We start from the raw sequence: 19,592 nt of genomic DNA on the forward strand, positions 1-19,592 counted from the left end.
TTCATCTGGTGGGCTCCTAGATAGTCTTCAAAACCCAGCTTAAATGTTGCCTCTTCCAGAATGTTCTTCCACCTGATGGTGGTAAGAGTTTCTATGTCCTACTTAAGGTGTTGTTTCAGTCCCAGGAGATGGGGAAGATGTTTTGAGGGAACTGGGCCTGGGCTCTGATGTGGACATCCTGGGTATCTTCAGGCCAGTTGTGTCCCCTTCTGGGATTCAGCTTAAAAATAGGACAAGTTAGAGGGTTGGACTCTGCTTATGCCAGGTTCTCTTTCTTTTCCCAAAGCCTGATTTAAGGAAAACCCTGTGAAAGTCCATTAGTGAACATACATTTTTATCAGAGGCCTAAGAATTACTGTTAATTTTGTTGGTAATGTGGTTATGTTAAAAAAAAAAGTTTATCTTTTAGAGATTCATATGGAAGTATTTATGGGTGAAATATTAGCTTTAAAAACTTCACTGGAGAGGGGTAGATGAATGAAACAAGAGTAACAGAATGATGATAAATGTTGAAGCAGGGGATGATGGGTACATGGAGTTTAGTATAACGTTCTCTTCTTTAGTATTTGTATGAAACTTTCACAGTAAAATTTAACTAGAAAGGAAAGGCATTTTTAAAACATTTTCAAAGAAATATTATGAAGAAGAAAGCAGGTGTGTTGACAGAATTAAATAATACAGCCATAAGCAAACAATGTTAATAAAGATATTCCATATTTTAAAAAGATGCAGCTACCATGAGCATACAACACTTCTAACATTTATTGCACAATATAGTTCTGTAATATGGGAAAAACTGATAGAACAGGGACATTTTAAGGAAGCTACAATCACAGTAGCATATTAACACATCTCTCAGAAACAGATCAAACAGAAGAAAGGTGAGGATTTAGGCTGTATTGGGATAATATAAATAGTTTGCTTGGTATATCACTCATCTACATTGAAAAATTTTTTTAACCGGAGAATGAACATTTTTTCCCCAAACATAGATAGAACACTCATAAAAATTCTCCACAAAGTAGGCCAAAAAAGAAATTACAAAGCTCCCAGATTTATATCACATAAGTCATATTCTCAGACCACATCAAAATGAAAATAGAAAGTAACAACAGGCAGATAATGAAATGTTCCAAATGCCTGGGCATTAAAATATACACACCTGAGTAATTCTTGGGTTAAGGACAGCATAACAAGGGATATTACAAATTATTTAGGATGAAGAGGGAAATAATAGTACAACGTATCGAAAATCTAAGGGATGGGCCATGTCTGTTTAACTCACTGCTGTTTAATCAGCTTATAGCACAATGTCTACCATATAACAGGTGTTCAATTAAGTAACTATTGAATGATAAAGGGTTAGGAAAAGGAATTAGAATGAAGGTACAGGAAAATATCAGGAAGTTAAGAAAATAGGGAAAGCAGTTAAGTTTCATAATCATCATTATTTTAAAATAATTTTTATGATATTCTATGCATTGTGGCATTATATAGTTAAGCTTCATATGATTCTGAACTACAGATTTGTGGATGTGGGAAGGCTAGCACTCTCCAATGATGCAAAGAGTGTCTTAGTGACTCCTGAGCCAGAAACTCTGTAATAAAAACAACACTGAATGTTATCTGATGGGGACAAGGGTATGGTAGTTCAAAGTGGAATACCCTAGGGAAAGTTCAGAGGACTGACTGAGTTTGGTGTGAGCAGATGATACAGAGGCCTTTCATGTCAAGAGTAGACACTGTGTAATATACCACTTGGTTGGCATGTGATGATGCTGGCCAAGGATGAGAAACTAGATAACTTCACCAAAGGCTATAGCCATTGACAGTCTGAAGTAAAAGCAAGCTTCAGATAGCATGACGGGGAGAGGGACAGCTCAGGGGTAGAGGGTGTGCCTAGCATGCACAAGGTCTTAAGTTCAATCCCCAGTACCTCCATTAAAAAATAAATAAATAAACCTAATTACCTCTCCCCCCAAAATTAAAAAGAAAAACTGAATAGCATGACAGAACAAAATGTAAAGTGCTGTAGTATGAAAATCAAATGAACTCTAACAAAGAGATTGGATTTCAAGTCTCAGCTCTGCTATTTGCAAGGTTTGTGCCCTTTGAAAAATTATTTAGTCTGTAAGTTCCATTTCCTCATCTGTAAAATGATGGTAATACCTGACTTATATATGTGTTTAATTGCGAAAATTAAGAATAATTCAGGACAAAATTGGCAAAATATTGCTGTTGAAGCTGGATGATAGATACATGTAAACTCATTGTACTGTTTGCTTTGCTTTCATGAATGTTTGAAATTTTTTATAATAAAAAGAAAAGATAATAATTTGGGTAAAGTCCTTAGGAAAAAAATTAACTGGTTAGCAAATGGTAATTGTTATAAATAGGAACTTATCTTCACAAAAATCATAAAAGACAAATGATTTTGAAGACATCTAAGTAGAGCTGGGCTGAGAAGCACAAACCCAAAACTGAATGTTATTCTAGTATCCTTCTCCAAAAGTCAAATAAAATTTATAGTACCAGAACATGTGCCCCATATATCATCGTTTTCCAGATGAAGAAAGTGTGGTAATTCATCCAGTTTCACCTATGGTCTTACACACTGGGGCCACTATAATAGTCACCACTACAATGCTCAACAAACACACTGCTTGACGCTTCCAATAACTAGCCCCCATCAGCCCCATTCCAGGCTCTAGGATTACTCTCCTTCAGTTTCTTTGGTGCGGTTTGGGTCTGAGACTCCCAGATTTCCGCTGCCAGAGCAGCACAGGTCCTGCGCCAGGCTAATCCGCGGAGGAATGAATTATGTCAAAAATGGCGGTGTAGTCAGTCAGTCTGGAACATTCTCAGAGAGAGTTACAATTCCTAAGAGTCTTGGGCGCCACTCTGTCCTTCACTGTGTCCAAGCTCAGGGCAGAAAGCCAACACGATCTTGGGCGGGCGCCTCAACCATCCCAACTCTAGACTACATTTCCCAGAAGTTCGTGCGGCTTTAATCAACTTCCGGTGCGACTCCCGCGACCTGTTTCTATTTCTCAGGGAACACATGGCTCCCTGGGATTGGCTGGACAAATGGAGGCAGCTTGTCTCTAGGGCGTAGGGGGCTGCCCCTGGATCTTGAAGACTACTGGCAGCGATTCCGAGAGGGGAGAAGAGATGTGGCTCGGCCTAAGCTGTGCTCTAACAGAAAATCCGAGGGCTGGGAGCCATCTTGTCCAAGAGAATCTGGCTCCGGACTACATTTCCCAGAGGCCCCGGCGGACTTAGGGCCGCCCCTTCACTCGCCTGCAGGACCCTCGGCCTCCAGAGAAGGGGAAGTGCAAGGTGAGCGGCCTAGGTCTTGAGGGCTCGGCTAGGTTCCGGAGGTGCATCCCCGAGGGTCTGAAGGGACTGTCTAGGCGGGTCCGGAGTCTCGGGGCCATATTATTTGGCCGGTCTGGGGGGTGGGCCGAAGTGTGAGATTCCACATGTGCGTTTGTGACCTTTGTGACTGTGTGGCGGTGTGTGCGGGTGTGTTTGTATGTCCCTGTGGTGGGTGTGTCATTGTGACTGTGTGCGCGGAGCTCTGTGTGTAGGTATGGTTGTGTCCCCGTGGTAGGACTGTGATTTTGCGTGTCTGTTTAACTTTGTGTCATTGTGTGTACTGGGGAGGGGAGTGTAGGGAATCTGATTATGTGGCTATGACTTTGCTATCTGAGGGCTGCGTGTGTGTTATTGATTGTGGTTCTATGAATGTTAGCAGTAATAAGTGTACTGGACGTCTGTGACTGTGAGGATGTGTGAGTGTGAACTTGTAACTTTTTGTGGCACTGTGTGTGCGGTTGGAGGGTACCTATAATTGTGCCAGGCTGATTGTGTGTCCCAGTGGTTGATACGTGACATCAGGACAGATTTTGGTCTTGGACAGCATTGACTTTTCCCCTTCTAACACCAGGAATGCTCAGGGCAGCCTAAATTCCTCTAAACTCTCTTCATCCGTCCTCTCCATGGGTGATAGGTGTGGGTCCAGAGTAACCTCGGATCAGTCTGTGCCACCAGAAAGGCCTGACATTTCATGATTCCTTTCTCCTTTCTCAGCTCTGCTTTTCTCAGGGAGGTCCCCAGAGGAAGAAGGAGGAATGGCTGTTGGCCATGCCAAATACAAGGTGCGCTTGGGTTTCCTTTTTGCTTTATAAGTACCCTGGTGCACATATGCATACTTCCCTAGGTAATAAACATAACAATGTAATTGCTGGGCCATAGGGTATGTGTGTATCTTCAAACTTCCTGGATAATGCCGGCCTGATTTTCTATATGGTTGTACCAGTTAAATTCTTACCAGCAGTTTATAAACATAATCATCTTGTATTCTCTCTAATATTTGGTCACTTGATATTTTAATTTTTGATGAATCTGCTGATGTAATGGCATAGCATGTGGTTTTTAAAAATATACACTCCAAAAAGTACAAAAATAAAAATATAAGACTTGATGAATTTTACAAAGTGATCATATTTGTTTAACCAGAGCTCAAATCAGTTCAGGAAATAGAGCATTACCAGCATTCCAGAAGCCTAATTCTTGTCCCATCCACTCACTGCCCACATCTCCCAAAGATAACAATTATTCTATCTTCTATAGCCATGGATTAATTTTATCTGTTCTTAAATTTTATATAAATAGAATCACACAGTATCTGCTCTTTTGTGCTTGGCTTCTTTTTGTTCACCATGACATTTCACATGTAATATGAATGTACTGTATAATAATATTATGTAGTATGGATATGTGAGATTCATCCATGTTGCTTCATGTAGTTGTAGGTCATTTGTTATTGTTGCTTAAAAGTGCATTGTATAAACATACCACAATTTGTTTATCCTTTCCATTAGTGATTGGCTTTTGAGTTGTTTTCAGGTTGGGACTATTATGAGCAGGACTGCTATGAACATTCTTGTGTGTCTGTTGGTGCATGTATGAATGCATTTCTGTTGGGTATATTTCTAGGAGTGAAACTTCTGTAGCATAGGTTATACAAATATTCAACTTTAATATATATTGACAGTTTTCCTAAATGGTTGGATCAGTTTACACTCCTGACTTTAGTGGATGAGAATAGACTTTGAGAGAAGCTTTACTGGAGAGAAAGAGCAATAGTTCATAATAAAAAGGTTAGTCCACCAGTAAGATACTATTCTAAATGTATAGACCTTCATAAAATGACTTCAAATATATATGACAGAACTGAAAGAGGTAGTAGACAAATCACAATCATAGTAGGGGATTTTTAGCACTTTCTTCAATAGCTGGTAGGACAATCAGTCTAAACCCAGTAAAGTTCTATAACATTTGGACAATGTGATTGACAAATCTCACTTAAATGTTATATGTAGAACAGTGTACAATACAACTATAATATATATTACTTTCAGATGCATATGAGACATTTATCCAAACTGATCATATGCTGGACCATAAAGTGAATCTCAATAAATTTCAAAGGATTGAAACATACATAAAACTATATGTTTTCTGACCATAATGGAATTCAGCGAGAAGTCAACAACAAAAAGATAATTAGAAATTTCCCAATGTTCAAGATTTAAGCAATGGTAAACAACTAGTGAGTCAAAGAAGAAACCGCAATAGAAATTCAAAGTATTCTGACTGAATGATAATGAAAATATAACATCAAAATGTGGGGTGTCGCTGAAGCTGAACCTGAAGGAAATATATAGCTGTAAATACATAATTCTAGTAAAGAAGAATGTTGAAAAATCGATCTATGTGTTCATCTTAAGAAATTAAGGAAAAGCATACTAAATTAAATCCAAAGAAAGCTAAAACTAGGAAACAATAAGAGCTCAAATATAAACTTACAAATACAAATATAAATGTATATTGAAACATGAAGTAAATTTATAATTGAGAAGATTAATAAAGCCAAAAGTTTATTTGGGGGAATTAGTACAACTGATAAGCCACAGGCAAAACTTGAAGAAAAAAAGGGAGAAAAGACACAAATTACTGAATTAGATAGGAGGGTAAAAACAAAAACCACCATAGATTATGTTTAAGGCTGAGTTCCCAATTCCTGATTGGTACCTGGGACTTACTGCACAATATTAGGACCTGAGCCAGTGACCATTATGGTGATTCCCTTTTTAATTTCATCAGACGTGTAAATTTTTGATTTTGATATAGATTTTTATTTTTGTAACTCAGTGTCTTTATTGGACATGACGTGTGCTTTGTTTTCATAGTCTGCAACGTCATTACAACTCACTCTCCTGCCATGAAGATATATTGACCTGGGCGAGGGGTGTTTTTTAAAAAACTTAAATTTCCTAGTTAATGTTGCTACATAATTATTAGGGGTTTAATATTGTTAATAAAATGTTCATTTCCTAGGTGATAATGGACTGAGTATACAGTGAGCTCTCATTTGGAACATTCAGCTTACTACTTTACTGTACCCTGTTTCCACTTGGTTTTGTGTGTGTCCACTGGTGCTGACTGTGGAATACGCTTTCTATCTTGGATTATTATGTGAGGCCACAGGTGTGATGGGTCCTTCCTGGTTTTGGTACAGTTTTTCCTTTTTCTGGAGCTAAGTGGCTTTTTCGAAGTACTCTGCATTTATACTTTTCAGATTGCGCAGATGGAAACAAGCACCTTTTACCAGGAATATGAATAATATAACGAGAAAAAAAAAACCCACAAATGAAATCACTAATTATGGCAAGTTAAAGAAAAAAACCATTCTTATTCACCTTCCTCTTTTGTGGACTTTATAACAGTTTTCCTCTCACATGTTATTATGGACTTAACATTTTCAGATGTTTCAGTTAACTGATGATTGTCATGGGCTCCATTGTAGCACAAATGTGGCAGGAGGAGTGTGTTGCTGCATGAATTTTCATTACTTGGCCAATGAGAGCCCCCTGCAGGAGACTCTGAAAAGGAGTCCTTTCAGCACAGCACCTGATAGTTTTTGGTTTTTGTTTGTTTTCTTATAAACAACAGAAATTTATTTCTCACAGTTCTGGATGCTGAAAGTCTGAGAGCAGGATGGTCTCAGACATGGTCAGGTGAGGAGGGCCCTCTTCAGGGTTGCAGACTTTTTTTTTTCTCCTTTATATTTAAAAAAAAATGTTTATTTATTTATGTTTAGTTTACAATGTTGTGTTAGTTTCTGGTGTACAGCAGCACCTGATGTTTTTGAAAATAGCCTCACTTTTTGGTAATAGCAGAAGGTTCCAGATCTATCCAAAAAAATTTTATTTTTTCTGTTCTAAGACATGTAGTCAGCTGTTATCCAGGAACCCTCTATTCTTTTCTTTTGTCTTCACTTTTCCTCTTTCCTTCTTAGAAATGAATAAAAGACCAGAAACAGGTGACTTATCTTATACCTGAGAGTTTGTTGGGCAAAAATGCTGCCATTATTGGGCTACTTTACGTGGTACCGGAGCTCAAAAGTTTTCTTTTTAAGGTTTTGTGTTCATATTATTTTTCTCTAATTTTCTTATGTTAAGTGATTTTTTTTCAACCTTCAAAAGTTTCTCATACTTCTCATACTGAAGCTATTCAATGTTAGCTTCATTATGTAGTGATTAAACATTCCAGTGGTAATTCTATGACTGCATAAGGCTAAAAACTTTCTTTATGACTCTATTAACCTAAAAATGAGCAGCCTTAAGAGTTGGAGAGTTAGGATACAGGTAGTATTTTTGCAAGTTAAACACTTGGTGTTTTGAGCAGGCTTACTCTGAATTAAAGTAATTTGGGTGGTTGAAAACATTTACTGAAAATCTGGAGTTTACCCAAGAGAAATTAAGATGAGCATCAGTCTCCCGAGTTTTGTTGGCCCTATGCCCTTTCAGTCTTAATTTCCTCTCCAGTCCATTTTCCTGGCCAAAACCATGCAAGGATGTGCTGATTCCCCTCTCCCATTAGCCACGCAGAATGTTTACGCCACCCTCAGTTTCTTTTCCTTACTAGGAAACAGAGTTATTGTCTATTCCAACATGAGTGGGGATGCCTTGGGAAAGTAATGGACTGTATAGGAAATTACATTAGAAAAGCATTCTAAGGAATTAGGTTCTTAAAAAACTAATTTTACTCAACATTATTAGTCATAAGGAAAATGTGAATCAAAGCACAAAGAGATACCACCTCATACCTACTAGGATGGCTCTGATTAAAAAAACAGACAGTAAGAAGTATTGGTGAGGATTTGCAGAAATTGCTGGTGGGATATAAAATGGGGCAAATGCTTTGGAAAAAAGTTTGGTAGTTCTTTAAAAAGTTAAGCAGATTTACCATATGACCCAGCAGTTTCACGCCTAGGTACATACCCAAGGGAATTGAAAACATATTGACACAAAAACTTGTTCCAGGAATGTTCAAAGCTAGGGGAGGAAGGGAAATGGGAACTGGCTTTTAATGGCTTTTCTTTTAGGGGAGATGAAAATGTTCTAAAATTGGATTGTGTTAATATACTAAAAAACATTGAACTGTATACTTTAAATGAGTAACTTATATAGCATATGAATTATATCTCAGTAAAGCTGTTAAAAAATAAGAAAGCTGACCTAAAATTAGTGGATTAGAGTCCAGGTAAAACAAGATGTGACTTGATAATTGTTGAAGCTAGTTAATGGACACATGGAAGTTACTTATACTATTTAAATTCTATTTTTGTGTACATTTGGAAATTTCTGTATTAACGAGTTTAAACAAAAAGCTAACCTCATGCCTAATGATGAAATACTAGATGCCTTCATAGTAAAATCAGGAAGAAGGTACAGTATTATTTAACATTTTTTTTTCTAAATCTACTAGAAAAACAGTACTGCATAGGAAACGACTAGAAAGCAATTGCTTTTTGTCTTCCCATGACTTCTTCTATCAAGTTGCTTTAGGGGCCAGTTGATTTCCTGCCCATGGATGAGTTTTTCAGTCAGTATTGGATAATAAAATGTCCATGTCACTGAACTAATCAACACCATAAACTTTTATAAAAAAAAAAATTAAGCCTCCTGACTCCTTGAGCAGGAGCTTGCAGTGAGGTAGCCTTGTTGATTACTTTTCTTTCCTTTTCCCGAACTTCTCCTCTGTCCCATTCTGAACTCGCTGAGGTATTCTGAACTCGCTGAGGTTGGGAGCAGGGGAAGGGAGAGAGTAAGGGATAAAAAAAAAAATCCTAGTTGTATTGACACTGGTCCTCTCTTGCCCTGGGGCGTGTTCACATCTGACTGTGAAGAGAGGGCAGTGGCCTGCTCTAGCTGGCTGCCTGCAGTTCCCACACTTGGCCTTTGGGTGTTAGTCCCCCGTGGAGCCCATCTCTAGAAGGCAAGGTGCGCTACTGAAAATCCTCTTGGTAGACTTAGAATAACCTAACCCCAGGCCAGCTCCTACTGTGATGTCCAGTCCCAGGAGAGAATTAGGCCCCAGTCTTTGTGCCTTCTAATGGAGAACTCTCGTTATATTCCACGTGGAATCCTGGTGGCACTGGGGTCCCCTCTTTTCTTTATGAGGTGGCATACCGGTGCTTTCCAAAAATGCATCTTTCTGTCAAAAACAACCTTCTCTCCTACACTGCAGCCTCCTCTCATACACTCTCAAATCTCTGAACTACCTTTGGAATAGATGTTGAATTGAACCAAGGGCACAAAATCAGTTTCCAGACAGCTCATTTTGCACAATGTATAAGATAGCCAAGGTTTTCACTGTGGAATCAGGGTTCTGTGGCCCATGTTGTCTTGCTCTCCTTTTCCAGGGCCTCTCTTAAGCTGAGGATGAGAAAGGCATATTTTAACATCCTGTTATAGACTGAAAACTAGTGCAAATAATAAAATTCAAAAAGGTACAAAGTCAACATCCAGAAATCAGTAGACTTTGTATGTTATTAAAAAAAAGTGGAAGATACATTGGGAAAAGACACCATTTAATAAAAGCCATAAAAATTAGTGTAAGACACCTAGGAATAATCTGAATAAGAAACATACATGATACATAAGAAGAAAAATTTTAAATGTTCCTGATGGATACAGACATTGACTTGAATAAACAAAGGTATTCTGTGTTCTAAGAAAGCAAGATTCAACATCATAATCAAAGAATTTCTTAATCTACTCATTTTATGCAGTCGTGGGAAAAATACCAGTACAATTTTTAAACTGATCTACATGGAAACTTTTGAGAAAAAAGAGTATTGAGGGGGTTATTATCTGTTTAATCTAGCTAGTCAGGCTTCAGAGCCAGAACTTTTTTAAAAATGATGTTATTTTTTTAGAGCAGTTTTAGATTTACAGCAAATTTGAGAGGAAGGTGCAGTGATTTCCCATATACCTCCTGCCCCTGCACATGCTTAGACCATTGTCAACATCTCCCACCAGAGTGGTACATTTGGTATGACTGATGAACCTACATTAACACATCATTATTAAAAAAAAAAAAACACACATCATTATCACCCAAAGTCCATAGTTCACATTAGGTTTCATTCTTGGTGGTGTATAGTCCATGGGTTTGGACAAATGTATAATAACATATATTATTACTGTGGTATCATAGAGACTAGTTTCACTGCCCTAAAAGAACTCTGTGCTTCACCTATTCATCCCTCTTTCCCCCCCCCCAACCCCTGGCAACCACTGATCTTTTTACTGTCTCCATAGTTTTGCCTTTTCCAGAAAGTCATATATAGCTTTTCATATTGAAAATGGCAGACATATATATGGCATGCATATATGGCATATATATGGCAGATAAAGCCTTTCATATTAATTTCTTTCACTTAGTAATATGTCTTTTCATGTCTCCATAGCTCATTTCTTTTTATTGCTGAATAATGCCCCTTTGTCCAGATGTGCCACAGTTTATTTAACCATTCGCCTCTGAGGGCCATCTTGGTTTTTCCCAAGTTTTTGCCATTATGAATAAAACTACTATAAGCACCCGCACAAGTTTTTGTGTGACATAATTTTAAAACTCCTTTGGGTAAATACCAAGGAACACAATTGCTGGATCATACGGTAAGAGTATGTTTAGTTTTGTAAGAAGCTGCCAAACTGTCTCCCAAAGTGTCTGTACCATTTTGCATTTCCCCCAGCAGTGAATGAGAGTTCCTGTTTCTCCGCATCTTCGCCGACCCTTGGGGTTCTCAGTTTTCTGGACTTTGGCCATTCTAATAGGTATGTAGTGGAGGGGTCTTTTTAGAATTAAGACGATAAAATACATTTTTAAATTATAATAAATAGAGAATGTGGTACTGACAAAAGAATAAATAGATCACTGAATCAAAACAGAACCACACACAAAAAAAGTAGAACCACAAAAAAATCCCAACATGTATCTGTGATAATGGTAACATTTAAATCAATAGGGAAAGTATATTCCATAGTCATCTGTTCTAAAGCTCACTTTTCTTTTCTCATTTCAGCATATCTCAAGTCAGGTTATATCTTAAATAGTTTCTTTCTTAGTGGCATATAAAATAACGGTGCATTTTAATTCCCATGAAATATTACATTATTCATATGTGACTTTGGTACACTTGAGTAGCCCCCTCTGGGGGAAAATTAAGTAGGATTACCAACTCCTATCTTACACTAAAATAAAATTATAATTGATAACCTTAGTCTGTTGTCTTTTACCAAATAGTCTCATACCCAAATAAAATAGTAATTGATTAAAGACTTAAATTTGTGGGGGAAAGATAAATTAGGAGTTTGGGTTACCATATACACACTACTATATATACAGTAGATAAACAAGGACCTACTGTATAGCAGAGGGAACTATACTCAATATCTTGTAATAACCTATAATGGAAAAGAATCTGAAAAAGGATATAAGTGTGTATGTATAACCGAATCACTTTGCTGTACACCTGAAACTAACACAACATTGTAAATCAATTATACTTCAATTTAAAAAAAAGAGAAAAAATGACTTAAATGTAACAAATGAAAGTGTTAAAGGTTTTAGAAAAAAGAGACATTTATATAAATATGTATAGGTTAGAAACATCTTACCTCAAAACTAGAAATGTTGACATTTTGACTGTTTTGTGTGGCAAGAACACATAAGAAAAGTTACTATTTTTTAAAACAATAGAGCTAGAGCATCTAGAGTGTAAGAATGAGGAGTGCCTCATTGTGGGTATGAGTGTGTGGTGGGGGGAGTTGACTGACTTTCTGGTGCCTGGGAGATGAGAAGGCTTGATTAGGGGAGTCTTTAGTTCCTCTGATTAGAGTGAACTGTGTTCCTGACCAACCTGCACCATTTGGGTGAATCTGGCTTGGGGACCTGAGGGCTGCAGGGGAGCGCTCTGTTCAGGGCAGATCATAGCAGCTCTGTCTTAGGTTCAGAGCAAAACATCACTGGAATGGGGCAAGGTCCTGCCTGAATCACTTGGCTGTTCAGCCAAGTGATTGCCCGAGTGAAGGAGAGGGAACCTGGATTGCCCGGGTGAAGGAGAGGGAATCTCAGTCTGTATTCCTTTGGATCCACTAGCCGGGATCCTTCTTGTTGCAGCTGCAGCCTGGAGATTCTGGGGTTGAGGAAGGAGTAGGATTTATTCCATACTCCCACTAACTAGAGTTCTATCATGGGACCAAGGGAAGTGGAGGTAGTTTTGCCTGGACAGTCTGAGGACTGTAAGGCCGGTGTGATTTCTAGAACTTTCCTTTGTTTCACCAGGCCTGCCTTCTCAGAACACTATCCTTTTTCAGGAGAACAGCCCCAAGGAGGACTGATCGTCTCCTACAATATTGAAAGCCATGGCCCAGGTGAGTTAGTTGTTGTTCTTTCTTACCTTCCCGACACTCAGTTCTTTCTAAGAAAAAAAAAATTTTTTTAAGGGCATGTGAGTATTTGCTTTCTTTCTCCTGACATTTCTGGCTATCAGGGTCCCCCTTCAGGATCGTGGTTCCCATTTCCTCTCATTGTTTCTAGATAATCCTGTGCCACACCTACACACCTGCTTCTTTTGACCCAGCCTTAATATTTTCATTCAGTAAACAACTGAGCATCTCTTTTCTCAGCCCTCTCCCAGGGACTATGATGGAGGGGAAATGCATTTTCTTAAAGGAAACAAGAGTAGATTTATAGAATGAACTTGTCCTGTCTGTATGGTGATTTGATAAGGTGGAGGTATGAGTTGCTTAGCTCAGACAAACATCGAAAAGCCAAGATTATCTCTACAGATCAGATGGGAGGTGGTGTTGGTAGCTCCAAATGTTAGATTGTTGCAAGATCTCCTGTTTTATGAGGCTTGGAGGACTGTTGGGTGGGAACTGATACAGACAGATCTCTGGAACTCTGTTAGGATATCCATGAGAGAAGTCCAGTTTAAGGTTGAGCAGGAAGTGTGGGGTCATGAGAGTTTCCATCTGAATCACCAGTTTTCTTTATCTCAGAAATAATGATAGGATTGTTGGATGATTACAGTGAGTTCAGCCAGTTCATAAATTACTGAGATCATACTATCAGAGCTCAGAAGAACCTTCTAAATCTCGCCAGTAATATCTATATTGTAGAAAATTCTGGTGTCAGAAAAATAATTATTAAAGATTTGTATTAACAGGAAATTATTCTTATAACCATAAAGCACAAGAGAGAACTAGAGTTTATGAGAGTCTTTAAAATTATATGCTGTTTCAGAAATATTGCTGTTCTTAAAATGTATTTGTCAAATTTTACATGTTAATAATTCAAGGAGCATTAATGGAATCACATCATCACGTATGAAATACTCTTGACAAAAAAATCCCAACTGAATCTGATCAAGTTTCTGGACTCACCACTTCATCCTACTCCATAAAGGCAGGCACTCTTATCTCTTTTAGCGGTATCCAGTGAATTTAACTGTATTTTAAATTAATATTTCTATGATGCTATTTCTTGATTAATTAATTTTTAGACATTTTCTAGTTTTTTACTTGCAAGGTGTGTGTGGATTTAGATATGCTATATCTCACTCTCTACTGCCTTTCCTCACAACAGAGTTATATCACAATTTTGTTTAAATCAATGCTATATACACGGTTGCAACTATTCTCTACCACCCCTCTTTAGAAAACTTTATTATAATAAATTCCAGACACAGAAAAGTGGAGTAGTCTTATGAGCTACCATATGCTCACCATTAAGTTTTAATAATTATCTACTCACAGTCAGTCTTGTTTCATGCATACCTCTTCCTGTTTCTTCCATGCACACTGCCTACCCTCACTCCCACACATAGGATTATTTTGAAGGAAATTGGTATGTAACTCTAAAAGATAAGGATTCTTTTTTAAAAGAAGATTCCTTATGCCATTATTGCATCTGAAAAAGTTAAAGATAATTTGTTAATGTCATCAATATCCAGTGTTCACATTTTCATAATTGTCTGATTTTTTAATTATTTATTTGTATTAGAATCCAGATAAGGACTGTGCACTGTAGTTGGTTGATATGTCTCTTGAATCTCTTACTTTGTAGGTACCCCTTCCGTCTCTCTTCTATCTGTGCAGTTTTTAGTTTGTTGTTGTTGTTGTTGTTAGAAAAGAAAAAAAGAAAAAATTCATTTGTCCACTGTTTGGATTTTGCTGATTTCTTCTCTGTGGTATCATCTAAGTCTTTCCTGAAAATCACTCATTAGATCTAGAAACTTAATCAGATTCAGTTGGGATTTTTTTGTCAAGAATATTTCATAGGTGGTGATGTGTGAGTCCATTAGGAGACATGTTATTTCTGATTCTCTTTCCTTTTATAATGTTAACCACCAGTGATTATTATTGTCTAGATTCATTAATTCGTTAGTGGTTTCAAAATGATATTTTAATTCTGTCATTGCGTCTTCATAGATTAAGTAGAGTACTATCTGTAAAGTTAAATGTCTTATCAACTGTTTGGTTACCCTGAAAGACAGTTTGTATGGGAACGGATGTTTGATTCTTGCCCTTTGTTTTCCAGTGTTTAAAATAATGAGTTGGTTTCTTAGACTTCTATAAAGATAACTAGTGATTTTTTAATTCAGTATAGTTATGAACTCATAGATTTAAATATTTTTGGTCTGATCAGTCCATTATATTTCCTCTTCACTTTATATCGTCTTTGGCCAGTGGGAGGCACTTTAAGTTGTCTCCCAAGTCCTTTTAATATGATTCTAATAGTTTTTGATCACTCTCTTGCTTTCTGATATAGCAGAATGTTCAGACTCATTCTGTGTATTTCTGATTCAATCCTGAAATCGTCCCTTTCCCCAAAGAACTTTGGTTCCTTTTTATTTGAATATGGTACTTAGAGGCTACAATCTAGATAGTAGGGATGCTCGTTGCCACTGGGTTAAAAGGCCTTTTCTGTGGACTGAGTCAAATTTTTTTTTAATATAAAATACACTGATAACTCTTGCATCTAATTCTAGGATCCAGAGATTCTGGTTCTCAGTGATACCAGTATAATTGCTCATTCGCTTTACCCCACAATACAAGCATGACAGTCATGATGTTTATTTTGTGACCACAGATAATACAGTTTATTGTTTCAGGGACCAGTGGTGTTCAGTGATGTGTCTGTAGACTTCTCTCAGGAGGAGTGGGAATGTCTGGACCCTGCTCAGAGGGACTTGTACAAGGATGTCATGTTGGAGAACTACAGCAACCTGGTGTCCATGGGTAAGGGCGTCTGTACCAGGAACTTAGAGTTCTCCTTGGCAATTTCTGTTTCCTCTGCATTGACTTTCTCATCTGCTTTTCGAGTTATCGGCTGAGTTTTTGCTCCCTGTCCCCAAATGAATGGTTTGAGCTGAAATGATAAGGAAGAGTGGGAAATGGGCACCTCCAATTGGCCGTGGCTGAGCCTCTTCTTCCTCCTTTGACTGTTCCTGTGGTGGCATCTCTTCCTTGATCATCAAGGGACTGGATCTTATTTCTGGATCTGATTTACCCACAGCATAACCATGTTCCGTATCTTTTCTTGTGAGCAGGACTTTACATTCCTAAGCCTCAAGTTATCTCCTTATTGGAACAAGGGAAAGACCCCTGGATGGTTGGCAGAGAGCTGACGAGAGGCCTGTGTTCAGGTGAGTGAGAGACTGTTGGCAGTGAGAAGCAAGGCATCACGGGTAATAACTCAGCCCATCAGTGGAGGAACAGCACCTTCGAGATGTTATCTTGGAAGCTCCCATCAAAACTGTAGGCCTGTGGGGAAAACTAAGCCCTTTTAGCATGAGTTTACAAGTGACCTGTTTCATTCCTTCTTTTGCTTACTGCGCTTTCTACTTCTCTTCTCCCATACCACTCTTATTTTCAAGTAGAAGGTGCCCTTTACTTCCCCTACAGAGAAAACTTACCCATATGTTAGAATCAGTTTCTTGCTGGCTTTTCTTCCTCTTCGACTCATCTCAGCGTTCTGTCACCACTCCCAAAATAACACACGTGTTTGTGTGTGCCTGTGTGCATGTCTGCATTGCCCTTCCCCTCCAAGTACCAGTCTTCACTATAGCTGCCTGCCAATGACTTTATTTTTTTTTAATTGAGTTATGGTCAGTTTACAATGTTGTGTCAATTTCTGGTGTGCAGCACAATTTTTCAGTCATACATGAATATACATATATTCATTTTCATATCCAATGACTTATTTTTTCAGTTTGTTGTGCGTTTTTCCTTTCTCCAGTATTTTTGATTTCCTAAATTTGTGGAACAAAGTCTGCCGTGTGCTGCAGTTTGCTAGTTGTGTCAGCCATTAAGAACTGGGAGCCAAACAATGGTGCCAAAATATACCTGTGAATAGCTTTCACAGAGTAGAATCTAGTAAAAGAAATTGACAGGGATCTTAGCAGAAAGTCAGGGGCTAAGTATGCAGAAGTAGAATGAATTCATACTGAAATAGCAGTTGGAGCCTTGCAAGTGATGGCAGTCACCGTCTGTAGTGACAGTGTTGGGAAAAACAGAAAGCTCGCAGCCTAGATGGGGAAGGCAGAGGTGGCAGAGGAGCAGAGATTTGGTATAGAGCAGGGCGACCTGGGGAGTGCTTACTGAAACTCTGCTATGTACTAAGCATTGGTCCTGATGCTGCGATTACAGGATTGAACAAAACAAAGCTCTGTTCTTCTGAAGTCTACGTTCTAGAGGATGAGAGAGGAAAAAAATACCAGCTGGTGATAAGTGCTGTGAAGGGAGGTGGAGAAGGCCTGTCTGAAGACGTGGTTTTACTCAAGACCTGAAGGAAGTGAGGGAACAAGTAATGTAAATATCTGTTAGACGAGATTCAAGCAAAAGGAACAGGAAGATCAAAGTCCCTGAGTTGGGAGCTTTTTGGCCCTTACCATTGTGGCTGGAGCAGAGTGAGCAAGGCGGGAATTGTGTGAAAGGGGCCAGCAAGTCTCAGGGTGTCTGTGTGTCTGGGCTGAATGCAGGCAGGAGGGAGAGTGTACCCGCAGATGATTCTGGGTCCTGATGGTCTTGGTATGGGCTTTGAATTCTATTCTAAATGAGACATAAAGCCATTCTATTCTGAATGAGATGATTTGAGCAGGGGAGTGTGACGTCATCTTTTTAAAGGATCTCTCCAACTGAGAGGTTGCTAATATTGGATTCCTTTGGATAGGATTTAGGGAATTCACGAACTCGGATAAGAAGAAAAGGTGCATCTATATATTTAGTCATCCCTAATTGAAATTTTGCATTTCTTCCTGTTATGATGTACACAACAAACTGTAGTAGTATTTAGTTCTTGTGACTTTGACGTGAATGGAAATCACAGATATTTTTGTATCATTTTACTATACTTGTAGACATCCTGAAATGTCATTTGTGCTCATGACTATTTCAGAATGATTTTAATGCCAGGCTCACCACTAGGTTTTTGTACTAATAAAACTATTTAATGTGCTAATGAAGAAGAAAACTCCAGGCAGAGGGAAGAACCCCTGTGAAGGCCCTTCCAGGAGGGGAAAGCTTGGTGTGTTTGAAGAACTGAAAGAAGGCCAGTGTTGCTGGGCCCCCTGAGCAAGTGAGAGTGGAATATGAGTCGAGGTTGGAGAGACAAGTGGGAACCACGCCATTCAGCCTTTGCCAGAGATTATAAGGAGTTTGGATTTTGAACAATGGAAGCCCAGGCCAAATGTCATTTTAGTCCCTGAATACATTAAAGAGTGTGAGAACTTGGTGGAGAGACTGGCTTAGGAGGCTCCTTGAGTCGTCTGAGTAAGAGATGATTCTGGTTTGGAGGAGGGTATTGGCAGTGGAGATAGACAAGGACAGTTTTAAAAAGTTGCTGAGGAGCTTAGATAGATGAAAGTTGCTGAAAGATCCTATGGAGGAAGGAGAAAAAAGAGTATGCTGGAATGAAGTCCCTGTTTCTGGCTTGAGATGTCCAGTAGGCTCCATTTTGATGTCTTCAAATTATTTAATTTGCCTAATGTCTCTATTTTTGATAAATTCTTTCACAATGTTAGCTATCAAATACTGAAAGACATCCCCTTACACTTTTCCTCACCCTTCCCATAATCATGAATTAAGGATTATCTCCCTTTTACAGATGAAGAAATGGGGCCTAGAAAGGTTAGATAATTGCCTGGGAACCTGTAGGAACTGTCAGTGTTGGGAACTCAGCTGTCATCAGTCTGCTTCTGACTCCTGTCATCTTTCCTCGGCAGTATCTCGCTCCATGTCTGTTTTAACTTGTCTGTCTTAAACTCCATCTGCCTCCCATCACAGCCACTACAATGCTACATGATCAAGTCTCTCTCTTCTCCCAAGATCAGCATCACAAAATTCCAAGCAAACAGTATTTTCCCGGAATCCCCAGCATATAGCATATTCTGAGTTTTCCCTGTCTGCCACTCACATCAGATTAGTTCTGTACCTTAGACTGATCTCAGGTTATTCCCCCATGTGGCTAACCCTCCGTAATCTCTTTCAAACTGCATCCAACATAGCCTTTATTGTGGACCCTGTTCTGTTTTCACCTCAGCTGGGTGTGCTGTGGTTTAATTCTGACACTGACTACCCAGAGTTAGCATAGACCCCACAGGTTAGCAGCCAGTCCTGCACAAGACTGCCCTCACTTCTGGCACAAGCTGCAAGTCTCAGGGGGTCCTCAGACCACCCACACTTCTGACCAACTGGCTTTAAAAGATGCAGGGATTTCCATGGCCCCCTCGGGCTCAATAATTTGCTAGAATGATTCACAGAACTCAGGAAAGCTCTACACTTAAAATTGCAATTTTACTATGAAGAAACCATATCAGGCAAGTTCTGGTAGGCTTCCAGATGCAGAGGTTCCACACCCTGTCTCTGTGGAGTCAAAGTATGTCACCCCCTTAAGCACATTAATGTGTTCACCAACCAGAAAGCTCTACTGAGCTTTGGTATCCAGAGTTTTTATTGGGGCCTAAATACATCGGCATGATTGATAAAGTCATTGGCCACTCAGTCCCTGGCCTCTCTCTCCTCCCCAGAGGTCAAGTAGCTGAAAGTCCCAACCCTCTAACCATATGCTGGGTCTTTCTAGTGACCAGTCCCCATCCTAAAACTATCAAGGGACACACCATGAGTCGCCTCATTAGCATAACAAAACACTGCCATCACTCAGGAAATTCC

The 19,592-nt window shown here is 38.9% G+C and overlaps 1 protein-coding gene across 16 annotated transcripts in view; it reads left to right on the top strand.

Moving 5' to 3' along the window:
* Window positions 1–2,890: 2,890 nt before the first annotated feature.
* The window catches only part of ZNF383 (zinc finger protein 383), a 49,536-nt gene continuing 32,834 nt past the window's right edge, over window positions 2,891–19,592 (top strand). The window contains exons 1-6 of one of the 16 annotated variants that reach the window (XM_064489624.1): window positions 2,891–3,339; window positions 4,093–4,160; window positions 11,111–11,192; window positions 12,703–12,791; window positions 15,536–15,662; window positions 15,974–16,069. In XM_064489624.1, the coding sequence (XP_064345694.1) occupies window positions 12,783–12,791; window positions 15,536–15,662; window positions 15,974–16,069 (232 nt within the window). In that variant the 5' untranslated portion in view covers window positions 2,891–3,339; window positions 4,093–4,160; window positions 11,111–11,192; window positions 12,703–12,782. Of the gene's footprint in view, window positions 3,340–4,092; window positions 4,161–10,703; window positions 11,193–12,702; window positions 12,792–15,522; window positions 15,663–15,973; window positions 16,070–19,592 lie in introns of those variants that run through there. The other 15 variants (XM_064489631.1, XM_064489623.1, XM_064489630.1 and 12 more) reach the window with 15 other exon arrangements.

Source organism: Camelus dromedarius, chromosome 9 (assembly GCF_036321535.1).
Source record: "Camelus dromedarius isolate mCamDro1 chromosome 9, mCamDro1.pat, whole genome shotgun sequence".
NCBI lineage: Eukaryota > Metazoa > Chordata > Mammalia > Artiodactyla > Camelidae > Camelus > Camelus dromedarius.